This window comes from Podarcis cretensis (genome assembly GCF_951804945.1).
Source record: "Podarcis cretensis genome assembly, chromosome: 9".
Taxonomy (NCBI): Eukaryota; Metazoa; Chordata; class Lepidosauria; order Squamata; family Lacertidae; genus Podarcis; species Podarcis cretensis.
This window is the reverse complement of record NC_137178.1, coordinates 5,204,803-5,225,613: the sequence shown is the minus strand read 5'-3', so window position 1 is coordinate 5,225,613 and position 20,811 is coordinate 5,204,803. Positions and strand designations below refer to the sequence as shown.

Sequence of the window (20,811 nt, the reverse complement as noted above, 5' to 3'; positions counted from 1 at the left end):
AAAGGGGCGCCTATGGCCAGGGCAAGGGGGGACCCAAGGGGGACACCCCAGAAGCAAGGGGCCAGCGGGGACTCCCAGAGCAGCAGTTGGAAATCAGGACCAGCTTCCCCACCAGAGCGTAGTGGGGGGGAGGAGTCCCAGGTATCAGAGCCAACATATTCACCACCAGCGAGAGAAGATGAGGCAGGGTTGGCCACGCCTCCATTGGAGAGCGAGGGAACGGTCAAGAGGAAGGTTGCCGGCTGGGCGCGCGCGCCAAGTTCAAATGTACAGGCGAGCGGCACAGAAGGTAGCCCGGATAGGGAACCAGGTCCTAAAGCCCGCCGGAAGGAGGGGGAAGAATCAGGGGGGTCAGCGTCAGAGGAGTCCAGAAAGGATGAAACCCTAGCGGGCAGGAGGGCCCAGAGGAGAAAGGAACTTAGGAAGAGGTGGAGCAAGGCGAGAGTCTTAAACTGGTGTGGAAGGGGCGGAGACTCAGACGGGACTTCGCCGGTCTAGGCTTTAAGACGTAGAGCTGCGCGCTGCGGCTTTGAAATGGAAACTAAACCTCAGTAAAGACTTTTGTACATAACGACAGTCCGGCGTTGGTCCTCTGTGAGCTGGGACCTAGAGGCAGCTCTGACAGAGTGTATATTGATATTGTATCATTGTATTTGGTCATTGTGTTGCCTTGGATGTTATGGATGGTATGAGCCTTCTGAAGGCAATCCTGTATAGGGAATGTTTTTTTTAAAAAATGTTTAATGTTTTATTATGTTTTTATATATGTTGGAAGCTGCCCAGAGTGGCTGGGGCAACCATGTTAGATGGGTGGGGTATAAATAGTAAAATTATCATTGTGGAATTGCAAGTCCCTGTTTTCATCGGAGGAATGTTGGAGGGTATGGAACAGGATTTGTCTTGCTGGGGGTGGAGGCATTTGCATCTCACGGCCGAGGAGCCACTAACAGGAGCTCATCAGACAAGCGGCCAACATCTTACTGCCGCTTCCTTTTATTGCGCATTCAAGAGGCACTCCAAACGAGTGATAGACTGTAAATGTACCAGCGACTCAGAATAATGAGGAGCCATTAATTTTTGCCCTTCTTACCTGGCTCTTCTTAACAGCCAGAACTGGCCATTGAGACAGCTGCCAATAAAGTTGGCGCCTGCTGCTGGCGAGGGACACGTTGTCCCCCCCTCCCTCAGAAAAAAATAAAGTAAAACGAAGGCTCCTTGCAAGCTTTGATGGCACCAGCCTCAACTGTGGAAATTAATTGGGACTTTTGCAAGAGCGAAGGCTGCCTTAGTGCTTTCAGGCTCACTTGGAAGACATTGAAGCACCCATCCATCTAGCCCATCTAACATCAGCTTTCCATTCCATTTAAAGCACATGGCTTCCCCAAAGGTTCTCCTGGGAACTCTAGTTTACTCCACAGAACTATCACTCCCAGCACCTGTAAAAATTGGTAGTTCCCAGGATTTTTGGGGACAGCCACGTACTCTGAAAGTATGGTGTGGGTGTGATTCCCCCCCCCCTTCCCATCATGTGTTCCTGGATCCTTTTAAGCTGGAAAATGCTGTTTTGGACTGAAACTGTGACCTTCTGCGTAGAGTCACAGAGCTGTAGGATAGGAGGGGACCCCTGGCAGATGGCCATCTTGCCTGAAAGCAAGGCAGGGGCTCTATCATTGAGCTATGGACCATAGGATCAGAGATTTGTAGAGTAGGAAGGGACCCTGAGGGTCATCTGTGGTGTAGATGAGAGCCAGTGTGGTGTAGTGGTTAAGAACGGTGGACTTGTAATCTGGTGAACTGGGTTCGTGTCTCCGCTCCTCCACATGCAGCTGCTGGGTGACCTTGGGCCAGTCACACTTCTCTGAAGTCTCTCAGTCTCACCTCACAGAGTGTTTGTTGTGGGGAAGGAGGGGAAAGGAGATTTTTAGCCACTTTGAGACTCCTTTGGGTAGTGATAAAGCGGGATATCAAATCCAAACTCCTCCTCCTCATCATCTAGTTCAACCCCCTGCAAGGCAGGAATCTCAACTAAAGCGTCCAAGACCTCTTCTGAAAAACCTCCAAGGAAAGGAGAGTCCACCACCTCCTGAGGGAGACCATTCCACTGTCAAACAGCTCTTACTGTCAGAAAGCTGATGTTGAGTTGGAATCTCCTTCCTTGTAACCTGAAGCCGTGGGTTTGAGTCCTACCCTCCAGAGCAGGAGAAAACAAGCTTGTTTCCTCTTCTGTGTGAGCAGCCCTTGAGATATTTTAAATGCTCTGTGGGTGGGTGGGAGACACAAAAAATGAGGGGTCTAGGAGGGTCAGTTGTGGGGGAATGAGGAGTCTCTATTCTCATCTAAGGTAGGGTATGTGATATATCAGCATTGGTTTGGTGCAGATTTCAAAAGGACAATCTGCTGTTCGAATAAGAAAGTGGGTCAAGGTGGAACCGTCCGGAAGGCCTCCTTTGACTAAAGCCCTCCGCAAGTCAGGCTTTTCCTCATCAATCTCAAGGCGAAAGAGCAGCACACACTCTCTCTCCTGAAGCAAACCTTTTGTCGTCCTTTTGCTTCTTCTTCAGAGAGAGGTTGCCTTGCAGCTACAGATCTCATCAGGGAGTAACCTCTGCCCTCTGGCATCTGTCGCCGCTCCCCTTGTTGTTTCTGGGGCACGACAAGCATGCCAACACACCTCTGCGTCTTCTTCGTCCGATTTCATCGGTCTGCGCTGCGACTTCTGGTTTTAATTTCCAAGAAGAAAAACGTCTCATCTTTTGAGAATGAGCTTTAAAAGGAAGTGCAGGGTTGTAGAGTTGAAAGGGACCTCGAGAGTCGCCCAACCCCCTGCTATGCAGGAACTGTGGGATGTGATGCATAAGTGGCAGTCAAATACAGTGGTGCCCCGCAAGACGAATGCCTCGCAAGACGGAAAACCCGCTAGACGAAAGGGTTTTCCGTTTTGGAGGCGCTTCGCAAAACGAATTTCTCTATGGGCTTGCTTCGCAAGACGAAATGTCTTATGAGTTTTTCCGACTTTTTTTCCCTTCCCCCCCTTTTTCTAAGCCGCTAAGCCACTTATCAGCTGATCCACTAAGCCGATAAGCCGCTAAAAGCCGCTAAAAGCTGCTAAAAGCCGCTAAGCCGCTAATAGCGCTAATCCGCTAAGCCGTCAATGGGCTTGCTTCGCAAGACGAAAAAACTGCTAGACGAAGAGAATCGCGGAACGGATTCTTTTCGTCTTGCGAGGCACCACTGTACAACATTCCTTGTTTTCCTAGAGTGGACACGCGGGGGAATGTTTGGTCCAGCCAGTCGAAAACTTCCTGTTTCCTCCTGGCTGGGACATACTTCCTTTGCATGTGGGTGTGACCTTACCTGTCCAGGTAACACAGAAGGAGAAGGAGCACAGCACTCTCTCTTTTTGACTCCATTCGTCAACCTTAGGGTGAAGGGCAGGGAGCAAACAAACAAACAAACAAACAGCAAAGACCTGATGAAGAGAGCACAGCAGAGGTTATATTTTCTGAGAATCCTCCGGAAAAACAATCTCTCAAAGGACCTGCTGATGGCATTTTACCATTGTACTGTGGAGAGTGCATTAACTTATGGTCTGTGTGTGTGGTTTGGGAGCTGAACGGCCAGGGAAAAAACAATGCTGTCCAGGGTTGTAAAGACTGCGGAGAGAATAATTGGGTGCACTCTTCCCACCTTAGATCAAATCCATGCTTCCAGGTGCCATAAGAAAGTTGCAGAGATAGCGCAGGATAGTGCGCACCCCGGAAACGATCTCTTTCAGCTTCTGCCTTCTGGAAGAAGGTCCAGGGTTATAAAGACCAGGACTAGCCGCCTAAGAAACAGTTTCTACCCAAATGCAATTTTGGTTTTAAACGCAGTGTAAGGAGTCTCTATGAGAGTTTATTGTATCTTAAAAATGGGGTATCAGAGTTTTTAGGGGCTAACCAGGCTGGGATAGCAGGGATAGCAGGCTTGTTGGTTTTGAATGTGGGACAATGACAATAAAGATTATCGTATCGTATCGTATCTTATCGTAAAGTCAAATGCCTTCTTTCCTCAACCTGTAATTTTGGCATTTGGCCACTTCATTGGGGGAAAACCTTCATGCCCATGTACACCCTTGTACGGTCTCACCCACCCCGATAATCCTCATGTTCCTAAATTCTTAAAGAGACAACATAAAGGTGACCAACCTATTCAGGAAAAGAATCCACATCTGCTTTATTTCAGGGTACATTTTTTTTTAATACTGATACATACAGAAAGTACAGATTAGATCCCAAAAGTATAACCAACTCCCCCCCCCCCTATAAACCCATGTGTGATCTTGGGAGCACCTCCCCTCTCCAGCATCAAGGTTTTTGTGTTTTGTCTTATTGCAGAGATGAGAACATCTTAGAATCATAGAACCACAGAGCCGGGAGGGACCTCAAAAGCCATCTAGCCCAACCCCCTGAAACATAAGAATCAGAACTGACCTTATATTATATATTTTTTCACCTGGCCACTGCCAGAGCAGCGCCCATGCTCTGGATGTAAACGTAGGGTGTCTTTTCCTAATACCCATCTCAAGTCACAAGCAACAGAAGGCAAGTCTATGTAGACATTGGCAGAATGTTACTGTACTTTCCTGTCTGGGCAAAGACGGCATTTCCGGAAATGAGGGACCTTTTAGCCAAGCTTCCTTGAAAAGCAGAGAGAAAGTGATTGGTAATGTGAGGCTCATCCCTTCAGTAGACATGGTCTTTGGCTTTGGACCATATGTTATTTCTCAGCCTCAGTTTCCTGTCTGTAGAATGGGTGCGAAAGCAATTTGCTGTTCAGGGTGAAGAAGAAATACATGAAGGATCGCAGCGCACTTTGCAAAATTCAAAGTGCTGCGTAGATAAAACAGGAGCAGTAATTTGGAGAACCATCGGCAGGGTTAAGGAGGTGGCGATAAGAAAACAGTAAGATAACAAAAGAGTGGGTGGTCCTAACAGATAAAAAACGAGAAGAGGGTTTGAAGCGAGATGGCACCCTCATTCTGGCCAGCATGGGTCAGGGTGATGGATGCTGCTCTCCAGAAACACCTGGAAGAAACCCTATTGGGCATCTCTGTTTTTAGTAATACCAGAGACTAATTTCAGCTGTGCTGAAAAGAAAAAGAAAAGCAAAGGATGAGGAAGAGGATGAGCAACACAGAATGGCCTCAGCAGCACCTGACTGACCTCTGCTGGAAACAGGATGTGAACTAGCATGGACCTTTGTCCTGGTCCTGCCTGGGCCCTCTTAAAAAGGTAAAGGGACCCCTGACCATTAGGTCCAGTCGTGGCCGACTCTGGGGTTGCGGCGCTCATCTCGCTTTATTGGCCAAGGGAGCCGGCATACAGCTTCCGGGTCATGTGGCCAGCATGATTAAGCCACTTCTGGTGAACCAGAGCAGCGCACGGAAACGCCGTTTACCTTCCCACTGGAGTGGTACCTATTTATCTACTTGAAACAGGAGCTCACCCCATCACGGGGATTCGAACCGCCGACCTTCTGATCAGCAAGTCCTAGGCTCTGTGGTTTAACCCACAGCGCCACCCGTGTCACATAGGGCCCTCTTATGATCCTACAAAAGCCTTCCCCAACCTGCTGCCCTCCAGATGTTTAGAACTGCAGCCGCAGCTGGCAACGCCTCCCCTCGCTCCCAAATCATTGGCTTTGCTATTTGTTTTAGATTGCAGGTTTCTAGCTCTCATGAGGCGTCATCCAGAAGACAAAAAGAATGGGTGGAATTATGGATCGCTTTTCTCCCATTCCAGTCACGTTGGTTTGAACTTGGAGAGTAGCGATTCAACTCAGTTTACGCCTGGCGGGCAAAGCTAGATTTCGAAACAGGGTGGCAAAGATGTTCTAAACCCTCAAGTGGCAAGGGAATGTGCAAAGTTTAAAGATGCCTGAATTCTCCTCTGCCAAACCTCTTTAGGTTCATTCTGGGATTTCTCAGGCTCTGCCGTAGTTTTTCCATCATGAAAACTGGGGGCAGGGCAGGGAGGAGAATAATAAAATCATAGCATTGTAGAGTTGGAAGGGACACAGCTAAGTTTTATCTCTTAGGATAAATAACAGCTAGGCACCCATCACATTCCAGAAAAATAATCTGCAAATCAACTCGATGACTGCCAATGGAAATATGAGTTTATATCGGTTGCGGCCATCAGCTTTTTAAACCTTCTCCCCTTTCCACATATTTCTCTAGCCAGAAGATACTACTTCATGCTGGTGATGATAACCATCAGATTCTTTTGTAATACTTTGCCCCCCTTTCTAAAATAACATTTTAGTGATTTTCCAAAATTTGATAGCAGACTCAGAAGTCTGAGTTCCTCTTTTGGGATTTCAGTGCCCTCCTCAGATTTTCTTTCCACCACTTTGGTGACCAAGTGCTAAGAAAATGCTGAGCCCTCCACCTCTGGTTTGCAGCCAGGAAAATGTGCAGCATGTCAGGTGAATATTTGATGTGTCTGAACAAACAAAAGCAGGAGCTCTGAGTCAGTGGGCTCCATCAGTTACCTTCTGCCTTAATGTGAAAAGCATCCATCACCGCAAAGGACTTGAAATGTTTGCAGTGTCCTCAGAAGGGCAAGCTGAACCAAGTGACCAAATGGTCACCTGAAACATCTAGGCCAGGCATCCCCAACCTGTGGCCCTCCAGATGTTTTGGCCTACAACTCCCATGATCCCTAGCTAATGGGACCAATGGTCAGGGATGATGGGAATTGTAGTCTAAAACATCTGGAGGGCTGAAGGTTGGGGATGCCTGATCTAGGCTGTTTCTGGGGTGTGTGAACTGAGCAAACACCAACCTTTATTATTTACTTATTTTATTTATTTATCGGATTTATATACGACCCTTTGTCAAAAGATTTCAGGGTGGTTCATGGGATAAAAAACACGAGATAAAAGCCACCGGTGCAGCAAAGAATCGCTTACCAATGTTGCAAAGGAGGGGTTGCAAACACTGCCCTGCAATGAGGCAGAACATGGCTGGGGGATTTCTTTCCACAGAGGGCCACATGGCATTCTGGAGGGCCACATACCAGTGGCAGGTGGGACCAGAGGGGCAAGAATGAGTGACAATTGCATTTTTTTTGTTTGTGCAATAGGCTGGCTTCTGGACCTGGGGTTCCTCATCTCAGCTGCAGAATATCTTTAGGATGCGTGCCTCAGACTGCAAGGGGCAGAACGATACTTCGGGCAGAACCAGTCTATAGAAATGCAGTTCTAGTTCAGAGAACCAGGCAGGGCAGACTTTGGCTTTTCAAACTTCAGTGGTGCCCTTTGCGAGGCCAAAATTGGGTGCCCCCTGCCTCTTTGCCTTTTGCCCTGCTCAATTCACTGCATTATAGTTGTGATGTTCTGCAGCGCCCCTAGGCTTGGTGCCCAGTGCAGCACAACCAGTTGAGCTGCCCCTAAATCCATCTCTGGGCCAGGAATCAAGGAACCAGCTAGTGGCCAATATAGATGAAGATACCTCTAAGCTGCTTTGTAGGTGGATGGGATGGTAATATACTGGAATAGTTCCCTCTTTCACTTCCCCCAAGCTTGATCATCCCTGCATTTTCTCACTTTGCCAAATTTGTGTGCTCATGTGCACCACCCAACAAGTTTGCTGGGCATGCCGGAATTCTGATGCACGCATGAAGAGGAAAGCATTCCCTTCCGTAAGAACAAACGCCTGCATGTTGAGCCCTGGAGAGCTTTAGAATGTAGGTAGGTCAATTTCTGTGTGTGTTTTCTTAAAAAATGATCCTGTGCACAAGAAGAGGGAGGCCACATTTCAATGCAAGGTTCAGGGCCTTTAAGTCCCTTGATCAGAATGCTCTCCATGGGGGTCTGACCTCCAACTTGAATTGGGGTCAAAGTATTGTGTTGGAATCTAACTATGGTTGACCCACATGAGCCGTGACCATGAAATGGGAGATGTAATGCATTGCTAGGCAAGTTGGGATGGTGGAAGGAGTAATTCCCACCCCCATAGACCCAGTTGACACTCTCAGGACCATCGCTTGCTATAAATGTTCCCTTGAACCTGTGGATCAGCCATTGCTGATCAGAACCTGCCGCAGATGGAATATCCATTACATCCACTCACAACCCAAAAACAGTCCTTCTCTGAGAAGATATAATTCAAATGTTTGGCTGAGTGGTCAATTTGTGCATCTGGACATCTGTCCTGAAGGTGACATTCTGCCTCCGATCCCAGTGGTTTCTGTTTTCTGGCAGCAAATGTTTGGATGTGCAAGATGTGTTGTTTGGGGATCTCAAAATACCAGACGGTTGAAATGTTTGAGATTAAGATTTTTAAGACTTCTGTCCTGCAAACTCTTTCCTGGACCAAATTACAGGGATGGGTTTTCTGTGGTAAGTACCAAACTGTCCTTTGAAAATCACCGAGGGAGAGTCTCTCAAATATATCTCAGTGGATTGCATTGAGGATTTCAGTGAATCAGCAGCATGAATCGGCCTTCAATACAAGTGTCTAGAAGGGCCATCCAGGCTGAAGAAGCACACACCAGTTGTATGAGAAGATTCAAGGTCTATCTACAATTGCTCTCTTGTAGAGTATCAGGTGAGGTGTGGTTTTATCCTTCGAGGTGCTGTGCTGGAACCAAGTCAATGCCTTGCTGGTAAGAATGGGTGGTTCAGAAGTTCAGTCCTGCTGGTCCTGTCTAAACTTTCCTCGTGAAGCTCCAAACAAACATGGATTTTCAAACCAAAGCCCTCTGCTCAACAGATTATAGACCCCATTTCCCACCCAAAAATTGTGGCCAAGGAGAGAGTCAAGATACCCAGACTTGTCTGTCTCATTCTGAGTCTGGAGACCCAGGTCTCAAGGACAAAGCGCTCAGTTCTTCCCTCCCCCTCCCCTTCTTAAAAAAAATATGGAGATTAGGTGGTGTCACTACCGCAAGATGGGAGTATTGGCATGATGAAGCAGTCCAGTTCTTTGACTCAACACATGGAGAAGTTGGGGCGATAGCCTACTTCAACCCATTCTTGGAAGGTTTTCCAAGATGGTAGCAAAATCCTAGTCTGCTGGGGACGTTCCTAAGACTGTTTCAGCAGGCAACTTTTACTGACCTGCTAAATATGGGGGCCAAAAGAAGCTAATGTGAATTATTCCTTGCTGTAACCCATGATGGATCACACGCTTCCTTGCAGGGACTGATTTTTGGGTCCTTCTACAGATGAACACATTGTGGCTCACCAGAAAGGTGTCGACAAACAAGCTGATGAGATGAGTGTCTTTCCTTTCCTCCCAATAACCTTGAAGAGGGAGGGAGCCAGGAGCTGGCGAGGCCTTTCGCCTCAGCTCCCCGATTCGAAAACAAACAAACGGAGAGCAGTCCGGTCAGGGCGCTTGAGTGTGGGCGCGCTCCAATTCACATGGACGCCAGGAGGAAAGTACTGGTAGAAGTGGAACACCACATCACCAACCAGCCGTTCATGGCCAGTGACAGCGCTGAGCTGGAGCCGTCAGACGCTAGGTGGGTGGCATCTTGTAGAAGCTTCTCCTCTGCAGATACCTGGAAAGAGAAAACCAGCAAAGGCAGGAAGTTAACACCTGGATGATTTGTTAGTCTGCGGCTCCATCTGCGCTATAGCAAGGCCTCCCCCAAAGAGTCATGGGAACCAGAGTTTCTTAAGGGCTCTGGGCTTGTTAGGAGGCCTCTATCCCCATAACAGAGCTACAGTTCTCCCTGGGAAGAGAGATTGACTACTAAACCATTCCAGGAACTGTACCCAGGTGAAGGGAACAGGGGACTGTGGTTTGATACTGAATCATGGAACTGTAGAGTTGGAAGGGACTCCAAAGGCCATCTAGTCCAGCTCCTGAAATGCAGGAATAAATGTGCAGTGCATTAATTGTATAGTGTGGATCAGAAGTGGATGGATTTGGATTAGGTCAGGAGTGGGAGGGAAGCCGTGTTTGTGGTTCTAGCGCCAGGTAGAGTTCAGGGATGGGGTCACATGAAAAGGCCTTCTCTGTGGTGGTGCCCCATCTGCGGAATGACCTCCCCTCTGAGGGTAACAGCTGGCAACCTTGTTATTAGCCTTTTATCACAGGGCCTTTGGGAGGGTGACTTCTTGCTTGTCTGTATGCATGAGAGAGGTGTGTAGAAACATTTGCATCCACTGGCTCCACCCACTGTTGCCTCTGGCCCCGCCCAGTAGTGCATGGCTCCCACTGGTTGTGTGAAATTCCTGGAGGCAACAGCAGGTGGCGACAGAGCCAATGGCGTGCAGTTCATTCCTTTGCTCCTCTGTGTTGTGTTTGGGAGGAAGCTGGTGGCCAGTGCCACCTGCTGGCTAGCTGTGAGAAAGCAGGCAGGCAGGCAGGTGGGAGATGGATGAAGGCAGACAGGGTGCCCCATTTGCCCAGATGAACCAGCCTCCTCTGTCCTCACCTACTTCTGGGATGTGGCCCCTAGAAGCTTGACAAGAAGGGAATGTGGCCCTCAAAGTCTATCAAAGGTTTCGTGTCTCTCCCTTACAACAAAAAGAAAGATTCAGGTAGGTAGCCGTGTTGGTCTGACGCAGTCACTATATATATATATATTGTCCAGTAGCACCTTAGAGACCAACTAAATTTGTTCTTGGTACAAGCTTTTGTGTGCGAAAGCTTATACCAAGAACAAACTTAGTTGGTCTCTAAGGCACTGTGGTCTAAACCACTGAGCCTAGGGCTTGCCAATCAGAAGATCGGTGGTTCGAATCGCTGCGACGGGGTGAGCTCCCGTTGCTTGGTCCCTGCTCCTGCCTACCTAGCAGTCCGAAAGCACGTCAAAGTGCAAGTAGATAAGTAGGTACCGCTCTGGCGGGAAGGTAAACGGCGTTTCCATGCGCTGCTCTGGTTCGCCAGAAGCAGCTTAGTCATGCTGGCCACGTGACCCGGAAGCTGTACGCCGGCTCCCTCGGCCAGTAAAGCGAGATGAGCGCCGCAACCCCAGAGTCTTCCGCGACTGGACTTAACAGTCAGGGGGTACCTTTACCTTTACCTTTAAGGTGCTACTGGACAAGTTTTTAAAAAATATATATTTCAACAAAAAGAAAGCATCTGAAGTATTTCTAAAGAACAACAAAGCAATAACATGAGCAGCACAAAAGATGGGTATTTCCTTCCCCCCAGTCTTACAACCAAACATAGGAGCCAACTCCCAGGGTCAAAGTGCCAACCCCCCCAAGAAAATACTTGAAGGGGACACCCGCCCAAGTTAATAGGCACTGCCATTCAAATGGTGTGTACATGGCATGTCTTGTGATCAATAATGGGGGGCATGGCTTACCTGGGCCCCCTGAGATTTGATTCAAGTTGGCACCCCTGCAACCAAAAGACCCCTTTTCCTGGAGATGGCAGAGATAAGCCAAAGTGAGTATGTGCCTGACGGTTCACCTGCAGCCTCTTTGTGGCTGCTCGCAGAGCCCTAAAATAGGTACCAGGATCCGTCTGAGGCAAGGTGATCAAACAGCCGCTTGCTATATTAAGCCGCAGCTCGCAGCCAAGGCCATGATGAATAGGTGAGTCTCGACTCTCGATAGCTCAGGTTCAGATCTGAACACTTTGCAGCTAGCGAGGTCTTAGATCTGAGTTACACAAATACTTTGTGCTAAGCATATGACACACACACACACACACCTTACGCTGGTGGGTACCAGACTTACATCCTAGTTCTGGTTATCCAAAGAATTGTCAGAAACAACGGAAAACTGCAGCAGCTATGGATTTAGCTGCATGTCTGCCCTCTCACCTGCGCTTCTCTCCTGGAGGGAAATGCCATAGGTCAGGGGTAGAATATCTGCTCTGAATGCAGAAGGTCTCAGGTTCAGCCCCGACAGCATCTTCAGGGAGCCCTGGGAGAGGCACGCCTGCTGCCAGTCAGTGTAGACAAGGCATGGGGGATCTCCAGCCAACTTAGACCTGGCACAGGTTCGAATCTGGCCCAGGGGGCCATTTGCCCCCAAGCATGCCCTGCTGCCCCACATTTGATCTGCGTCGTCAGGTAAATGGGCACATGAAAATGCGGCTGCAAAGGAACATCCAGTAGTTTAAAATAGCCCTTTGGCTAGCAGAGCTCCTTTGGAGTGGCCTTTTTGCAGGTGTGGTTTGGTGTCAGGAGCTGGAGTCAGCAATTAAAAAACCAGTGTCCATGAAGGTAACTATAATAATAATAATAATAATAATATAATAATAATTTATTATTTGTACCCAGCCCATCTGGCTGGGTTTCCCAAGCCACTCTGGGCGGCTTCCACAGAAACCAAAAATACACTAAAACGTCACACATTAAAAGCTTCCCTGAACAGGGCTGCCTTCAGATGTCTTCTGAATGTCAGGTAGTTGTTTATCACTTTGACATCTGCTGGGAGGGCTTTCCACAGGGCAGGCGCCACTACCGAGAAGGCCCTCTGCCTGGTTCCCTTTAGCTTTGCTTCTCGCAATGAGGGAACCGCCAGAAGGCCCTCGGCGCTGGACCTCAGTGTCCGGGCAGAACGATGGGGGTGGAGACGCTCCTTCAGGTATACAGGACCGAGGCCGTTTAGGGCTTTAAAGGTCAACACCAAGACTTTGAATTGTGCTCAGAAACGTACTGGGAGCCAATGTAGGTCTTTCAAGACTGGTGTTATGTGATCTCGGCAGCCGCTCCCAGTCACCAGTCTAGCTGCCGCATTCTGGATTAGTTGTAGTTTCTGGGTCACCTTCAAAGGTAGTCCCACATAGAGCACATTGCAGCAGTCCAAGCGAGAGATAACTAGAGCATGCACCACTCTGGCGAGACAGTCTGCGGGCAGGTAGGGTCTCAGCCTGCGTACCAGATGGAGCTGGCAGACAGCTGCCTGGACACAGAATTGACCTGCGCCTCCATGGACAGCTATGAGTCCAAAATGACTCCCAGGCTGCGCATCTTTAAACTCTTTAAACTCTTTGTTTAAAGAAACCAAAACTGCACAGGTCTACTGCTCCCAGGAACTCTTCCCAGCAATCTCGTCCTTGTGAGGCAGTTGCAAGGGCTGAGTCTCCTCGCCTTCCCACAGCTGCCTAAGTTCCCTCTTCTCCAAGGTTTCCCCCCCAAGCAATCAGAGACTACATCTGCACACAAGCAATCGCTCCTCTGCTCTTTTCATTTCTCTCTGTGTTCTGGGAGACCAGCGAGAAGGGATGCTGGCTGCAGTAGGAAGGGGAGACTAACTGAACTCTTCAGGAGCCGGCCTCATCTCTGTCTCCTGGTATCAGAACTGCTCTCTGCCAAACCTCTTCCTGCTCACTAAACCGTTACCTCTTCTGCTGCCTCCTCCCAAGTCTGTGTCAGGAGCTCATCCTACACTCGAGTAGGACCCTGGCGGAGACACATGCCCAACTGGCATGTTCCCTCCCTCCTGGTCGATCGTTCGGGAGCTTCAAAAGCTTTCTTCAGCCCAAACATCACAGCGACCGATGCCAACAGACACCGGCACACTTAGGGATCCACAGAGTCTTCGCAGTTTGCCTAACAGACCTCAGCAACTCAGCGTTTTGGCTAATCTACTTACAAATAAACACACAACGGAGCACAGCAACATGGCTCCCTTTCTCTCTAGCATCAGACAGCAAAGAGAAAAAACAAAGGACAATAGTCCCACTTCACAGAACACAGTAACACAAACATCCTGTCTCTGTCACTTCCCACTCTGTGGAGTCAAAACATATACAGTGGTACCTCGGGTTACATACGCTTCAGGTTACATATGCTTCAGGTTACAGACTCTGCTAACCCAGAAATAGTGCTTCAGGTTAAGAACTTTGCTTCAGGATGAGAAAAGAAATCGTGTGGCGGCAGTGGGAGGCCCTATTAGCTAAAGTGGTGCTTCAAGTTAAGAACAGTTTCAGGTTAAGTACGGACCTCCAGAACGAATTAAGTACTTAACCCGAGGTATCACTGTACCGTCATGTGAAAGACAACAATCCCATGACTGCAATCACGGAGCGGGAATTCTAACAGTTCCTTCTGGCCACTGATTGTCGTCCTACCACCAAGGGCTGGGCTATGAGCCTTCTTCCCCCTGGGGTTCCCCAGCTTGTGCCTCCCACCACTCTTCTGCATCCTGCCAGTCCATGACATTTGGATTCAAACCACACCTATCAATAGACACATTTCACCTATAGATGAAAGTCCATTTGTGGGTGTTGCTTTCATCCAAACTGTGCCTGCAAATACACGATGTGAGGTTCAGTGTCTGTGCCAATCCACTGTTTGGTGCTGACAGTAAGCCTTTTTGAAGCTGTCTCACCCCCCAAGACAGTGACACCTCTCACGTTTTTATCCCCCCAAAAGTTTTTGATTGAGTTCCACTGAAATGAGGCTGCATTTTAATGTTTTAATATTGTATTTAAATTTTGTTTTTTAAGCTGTACAGTGGTACCTCAGGTTAAGTACTTAATTCGTTCCGGAGGTCCGTACTTAACCTGAAACTGTTCTTAACCTGAAGCACCACTTTAGCTAATGGGGCCTCCTGCTGCTGCCTCACCGCTGGAGCGCGATTTCTGTTCTCATCCTGAAGCAAAGTTCTTAACCTGAAGCACTATTTCTGGGTTAGCGGAGTCTGTAACCGGAAGTGTATGTAACCTGAAGCGTATGTAACCTGAGGTACCACTGTATTCTAATCAATTGTTTTTATATTTGGTGTTAGCAGCCCTGAGCCCGGTCTTGGCTGGGGAGGGCGGAGTATAAATAAATAATTATTATTATTATTATTATTATTATTATTATTATTACTATTATTACTTCATCTCTCTGGGTGGTAGAGACAAATACTGGATGTGCGGGACACACACTGTCCTGTTCCTGGAAATCTGTTGACTTTACTGCTTTGTGGCACGAATTTGGGGAGGCACACAGAAATGAGTTTGATTCAATGGGGAAAATCTCCCTCCCTCCCTGGTTTCAGGAGAGACAGCTCCTCGGACAGAGATGCAGCTTCACAAGCCCTTCTCTGTAAGCTGGGAGTAGGGATGTTAGATGCCGTTTCTTTGAAACCTCCTGCTCCTGCTGTCTAATCGGCTTAGCTCTTCTCTTATCCCACAGCTGCTGGGCGCCAGGAGGAGTTAAAGATGGCAAAGGAAGTTCAGCTCCGAGCATGGAAGAAACGGCGGCAGCAGCCAAAGGAAGAATTCCCAGCAAGGCAATCTTATTGGATCCGGTGCTGCTGCTGTTGCTGGTGCACGCATGACTTTCAAATCAAAGGGGGAAAACAAACAACTTCTTAGAAGCAGGTGGATCTATCAATTTCAGTTCCTCCCCGTTTCCAGTCATAGGTTCAGCTCTCCCCATTTCCACACCAGCTTGTGATTGTTGAAGAAAAAATAGAAGGTCCTCGTCAAAACTGATCAGCATTTTATTGCAAATTTCTCCTAATGCTCTCATTTCTATATGCATTTTTTTCCTTGGACGCACAATTTTGCAAAGGGCTTTCCCCCAACTACAATGCAAGCAATTTTCACTAATGCATACATTAAATGCACTTTTCCCCAATATATGCAGGTTTGACCCATGTTACTTGGCTGGAGAAGCAGCCCGGCAAAATTCAGGGATATGCAGATTTCAAAGGAATTGTGCTTCGGCTCTTAGTGCAAATGAGTGAGGTTCGCCTTTAAATGAGAACTCGTTCGAATTCCTCCCTCACTCCTGGTTACGACTTCGTGGAATAAAAATGAATCAAAGCTGGAAGCAGTCTCTTGGCAACAGACTCTGAGCTCCCTCGTCCTGTGTTTGCTTCTTGAGTGCAAAGTAGGGGCAGCATTTCTGCTATAGAAGCAGCAGGTGTGTGTCGGTGTGCTTAACCCTCTCCCTTCCCTATGCCCTTCCGCTGAATCCTCTCCCTCCACTGGGTTTCACAGCACTTGACTGGGAACCTGACTTCAGAAGAAGGGGGAAATGGTTGAGGTAAGGAGAGTCACTGAGGACAACTGGGGGATGAGGTAGGGTTGAACACCCACCCCACCCACCCCACTTCTGCTTCCCAAATGCTCCTCCCCTCAAATACACATCTCAGAATATCAAGCGTGACCCTTTTATGGTCCATGTACACAATGAAATATCACTGGTGAAAATAATTTTAGAAAATTGTCCAGTAGCACCTTAGAGACCGACTAAGTTTGTTCTGGGTATGAGCTTTCGTGCGCATGCACACTTCTTTGGATACACTGAAACAGAAGTCACCAGACCCTTATATATTGTGGGAGGGTGGGGTGGGGCTTTTCTCAGGAGGGTAGTAGGAGATGGGTGATTGACTCAATGGGTATGGTAAACAACTGCAAGTAGTGCTACAGGAAAAAGCAAGAGAAGTTGCTGAATTACAACTTATTACTAGACAGCATCTTAAAAAGCAGAGACATCACCTTTGCCGACAAAGGTCCGTATAGTTAAAGCTATGGTTTTCCCAGTAGTGATGTATGGAAGTGAGAGCTGGACCATAAAGAAGGCTTGATTGCCGAAGAATTGATGCTTTTGAATTACGGTGCTGGAGGAGACTCTTGAGAGTCGCATGGACTGCAAGAGGATCAAACCTCTCCATTCGGAAGGAAATTAGCCCTGAGTGCTCACTGGAAGGACAGATCCTGAATCTGAGGCTCCAAGACTTTGGCCACCTCAGGAGAAGAGAAGACTCCCTGGAAAAGACCCTGATGTTGGGAAAGATGGAGGGCAGAAGGAGAAGGGGACGACAGAGGACGAGATAGTGGGACAGTGTTCTCGAAGCTACCAGCATGAGTCTGACCAAACTGCGGGAGGCAGTGGAAGACAGGAGTGCCTGGCGTGCTCTGGTTCATGGGGTCACGAAGAGGTGGACTTGACTAAATGACTAAACAACAACAACACTAGACTGAAAACTATGGACAGACCTGGTCTGAATAGAGATATTGGATTCTTGTCTCATTGCATATGCTCAAGCTATTTTTGGTCATCTGCATACTATCCCTTGCTTTTTCCTGCAAGGGACCCATCTCCTACTACCCTCCTGAGCAAAACCCCACCCCACCCTCTCCTTATATATAAAGGTCTGGTGACTTCTGTTTCAGTGTATCTGAAGAAGTGTGCATGCACACGAAAGCTTATCCCCAGAACAAACTTAGTTGGTCTCAAAGGTGCTACTGGACAATTTTCTCATTTTTATTTATTTATTTTGACTGCATCAGACCAACACGGCGACCTACCAAAATCTAGAATCACTGGTGAAAGTTAGAGAACCTCATGCCCCTTGCTTGTCCTGGATTAGCTTAGTTGGTAGAACATGAGACTCTTAATCTCAGGGTTCAAGCCCCACGTTGAGCAAAAGATTCGTTGCAGGGAGTTGAGCTAGGTGACTCTCGTGGTCTCTTCCAACTCCACAATTCTGTGATTCTATACATATTGCAATGTTTGTGTGCTTGCTTCTAAAACAGGGAGCCCTCCCCAAATCTGCTCTGGAAGATTGGGGGGAATCTCCAGAGCAGATTTAGAGGAGTGCCCTCACCCATTCATGGTGAGAGAGAGGGCAAGTTCCTTTGAGGAGCTGGCAGTCATTGTGGTGAGGGTTCTCCTGCATCAGATACCACCTAGGTCTCTTTCTGAATGAAACAACTGCTTGTCAGAACTTCTGGAAAGCAACCAACCAATTAAACCCCTGTGTTGCAACCAACTACAGTGGTGCCCCGCAAGATGAATGCCTCGCAAGACGGAAAACCCGCTAGACGAAAGGGTTTTCTGTTTTGGAGCTGCTTCGCAAAACGAATTTCCGATGGGCTTGCTTCGCAAGACGAAAATGTCTTGCGAGTTCCTGCGGGTTTTTTTCCTTCCCCCTCTTTTTCTAAGCCGCTAAGCCGCTTATCTGCTTATCCGCTAAGCCGATAAGCCGCTAATAGCGCTAATAGCGCTAATCCGCTAAGCCGTCAATGGACTTGCTTCGCAAGACGATAAAACCGCTAGACGAAGAGACTCGCGGAACGGATTAATTTCGTCTTGCGAGGCACTACTGTATCAGTAATATCCAAGGCAACATGATGACCAAGCACAACAATGCAATATCAATATAAACTCTTTATATAATCTATACAGAACATTGAACAATATGAAATATATGAAATATGCACTCTCTGCAGAAACAAACAAACAGAAATCTTATAAATCTCTCAAAGTCACAAAATGTGCACTCTTGATGGATTCTCTTGAAAACATAGAACCAAATAAACATAAGTCTTATAAGCCTCTGAAAGTTTTTGTAGACTATGCAAGTCTCTGAAAGAAGCAACGGGTCAGATTCTTATCTGGTGAAAACAAGCCGTAAAGCTTTGTTTTATGACGTCCAACACTGCCGAAGTGGTCCGCAAACAGACGTAGTGAACAGTGATTCCAGATATACCCACTGTTTCATGGAATTCTTCTTCAGCACAGCAGAAGGATACAGAAATGCTTCATAAATCCATCTGTATGGTGAATGGAATTGTATAACAGCAATATCTGTGGAGCAGTGGTCATAACGTTACATAACATGTGCTGAAGAAGAATTACGGTTTGTTTTCACCAAGCAAAATCTGACCTATTGCTTCTTTCAGAGACTTGCATAGTCTACAAAGACTTTCGGAGACTTCTAGGAACGTCTGGAAAGGCAGTGGAAAAGCTGCAAGCTTTTGATGGCCCAAGGAGGGTGTCCCTTGGTCTGTGTCTGCTCAATTTTCCTCTATGTAAGGTAGGATGGTGTTGAAAACGTCATTCACGGCTACCATGCTTGTTCCCTGGGCTGTACCCTCCACCTACCTTGGTGGGCTGTAGCTGTTCGAAGATGTTCTCTCTGAGGGTGGCTGCTGCCTTGTTGGCATTCCTCTCCTGCTTGCGCATCTGCGTCGTGGGAGGGGTGGAGGAGCCCAGGGCGGCGCTCAGGTACGTCCCGTTGCCAAAGGCCTGGATGGCATTCTCTGAAAGAGGAAAGCAGGATCGTTCCCCTCGTTTCTACACAGGAAGCTGCTTTATACTTTGAATGTAATGATGGGTTATCTCCTGCTTGGACTACAGTGGTACCTCGGGTTACAGACACTTCAGGTTACAGATGCTTCAGGTTACAGACTCAGCTAACTCAGAAATATTTCCTCGGGTGAAGAACTTTGCTTCAGGATGAGAACAGAAATAGCGTGGAGACAGCGGGAGGCCCTATTAGCTAAAGTGGTGCTTCAGGTTAAGAACAGTTTCAGGTTAAGAACGGACCTCCAGAACAAATTAGGTTCTTAAACCGAGGTACCACTGTACTACCATGCGCTCTACGTGGGGCTACATTTGAAGGTGACGCGGAAACCACAACTAATCCAGAATGCGGCAGCTAGACTGGTGACTGGGAGTGGCCACCGAGACCATATAACACCGGTCCTGAAAGACCTACATTGGCTCCCAGTACATTTCCAAGCACAATTCAAAGTGTTGGTGCTGACCTTCAAAGCACTTTAAAGCCCAGTATACCTGAAGGAGCATCTCCATCCCCAACATTCAGCCTGGACACTGAGGTGGTCCTCTGAGGGCCTTCTGGTGGTTCCCTCACTGCGAGAAGTGAGGTTACAGGGAACAAGGCACAGGGCCTTCTTGGTGGTGGTGCCTGCCCTGTGGAACGCCCTCCCACCTGATGTCAAGGAAATAAACAACTATCTGACTTTTAGAAGACATCTGAAGGCAGCCCTGTTTAGGGATATTTTTAATCTTTGATGTTTTATCATGTTTTTAATATTCTGTTGGGAGCCAGCCAGATGGGTGGGGTATAAATAATAAATTATTATTACAGGAGTTTATAAAATTATGCATGGCACAGGGTAAGTGGAGAGAGAATGAGGTTTTTCCTCCCTCTTTCCGAACTCTAAAACCTGTGGGCCACCAACGAAGTACAGTGAAGAGCTTAAAATCTCCTTTGGAAACAGGTCTGATTGGGGCAACCCCACAAGTAAAGACCTTTTAAGTTCACCACCTTGCTTGCTGAGCAAGCCCTACTCTGTGTTTGGGCTCTGGGAACATGTCTCATACCCTCACCCACTAGATGTGGTCTCCCTGTAATATGCGTTCTTCTCTAAAGTCCTAAAACTCTCCAAGTGCATTCCTGTGTAATGTGAATAATTTAACTGCCTTGTGGAGACGGAGGGAGATGATTTATGTATCCCGGTCCCTTTTTCATTTAAAGATCTCCACTCCCTCTGCCCCCTTGCTGCGTGTCGAGGGCCAGAGATATTAATCTGATATGTGCGGCTTCTAGGCTCCAGTTTCAGAAATGCTTCTGCAGCAAACCCTCTCCTCATTTACAGGCGATGTCGTGGGATATGCTCGTAAGACAGGACTTCTCGTGGCCAGGAACTCGTTGTCCCATCCCCATTTTCACCTGATTTCACACTGCAGTTTACTCTGCAACAGCCTGTCTTCCTGTGATTTAAAAGCCAAAAAGGGTGTTTGTGTTCTTTTGGTGAAAGGTATGCTAGAAAGCAGCCTAATTGTCTCAGGATCGCTTATCAATGTTTTGAAATATACCACAGCAGTGTGAAACGACAGGCTGTGCCCGGCATGGTGCCTGAGTGTTCATGCACATAAATTTGCATGCATTTGTACCAGAGACATGATGCAGCCGCTCCTTAGTCCGGGGGTCTAACTTGTTGAGACTTTGGAGAGTTTTGAGCAGCAGGCAAGGCAAAGACACTGGGCAGCTCAGGCTATAGATTCCACAAGAGCAGCACTTAAATGTTGTTTCAGCACCAGCCAGCCTCTGTAAAGGTAAAGGTACCCCTGCCCGTACGGGCCAGTCTTGACAGAC

The 20,811-nt window shown here is 47.8% G+C and overlaps 1 protein-coding gene across 2 annotated transcripts in view; it reads right to left on the bottom strand.

Annotated features, from left to right (window-relative positions):
- Positions 1–4,218: 4,218 nt before the first annotated feature.
- GFRA4 (GDNF family receptor alpha 4) overlaps positions 4,219–20,811 on the bottom strand; it is a 147,069-nt gene continuing 130,476 nt past the window's right edge. For both annotated transcript variants that reach the window (XM_079991001.1, XM_079991000.1), the window contains exons 7-8: positions 18,792–18,949; positions 4,219–9,551 (exon numbers count right to left, since the gene is read on the bottom strand). In XM_079991001.1, coding sequence (XP_079847127.1) covers positions 9,408–9,551; positions 18,792–18,949 — 302 coding nt within the window. In that variant the 3' untranslated portion in view covers positions 4,219–9,407. The remainder of the gene's footprint in view (positions 9,552–18,791; positions 18,950–20,811) is intronic.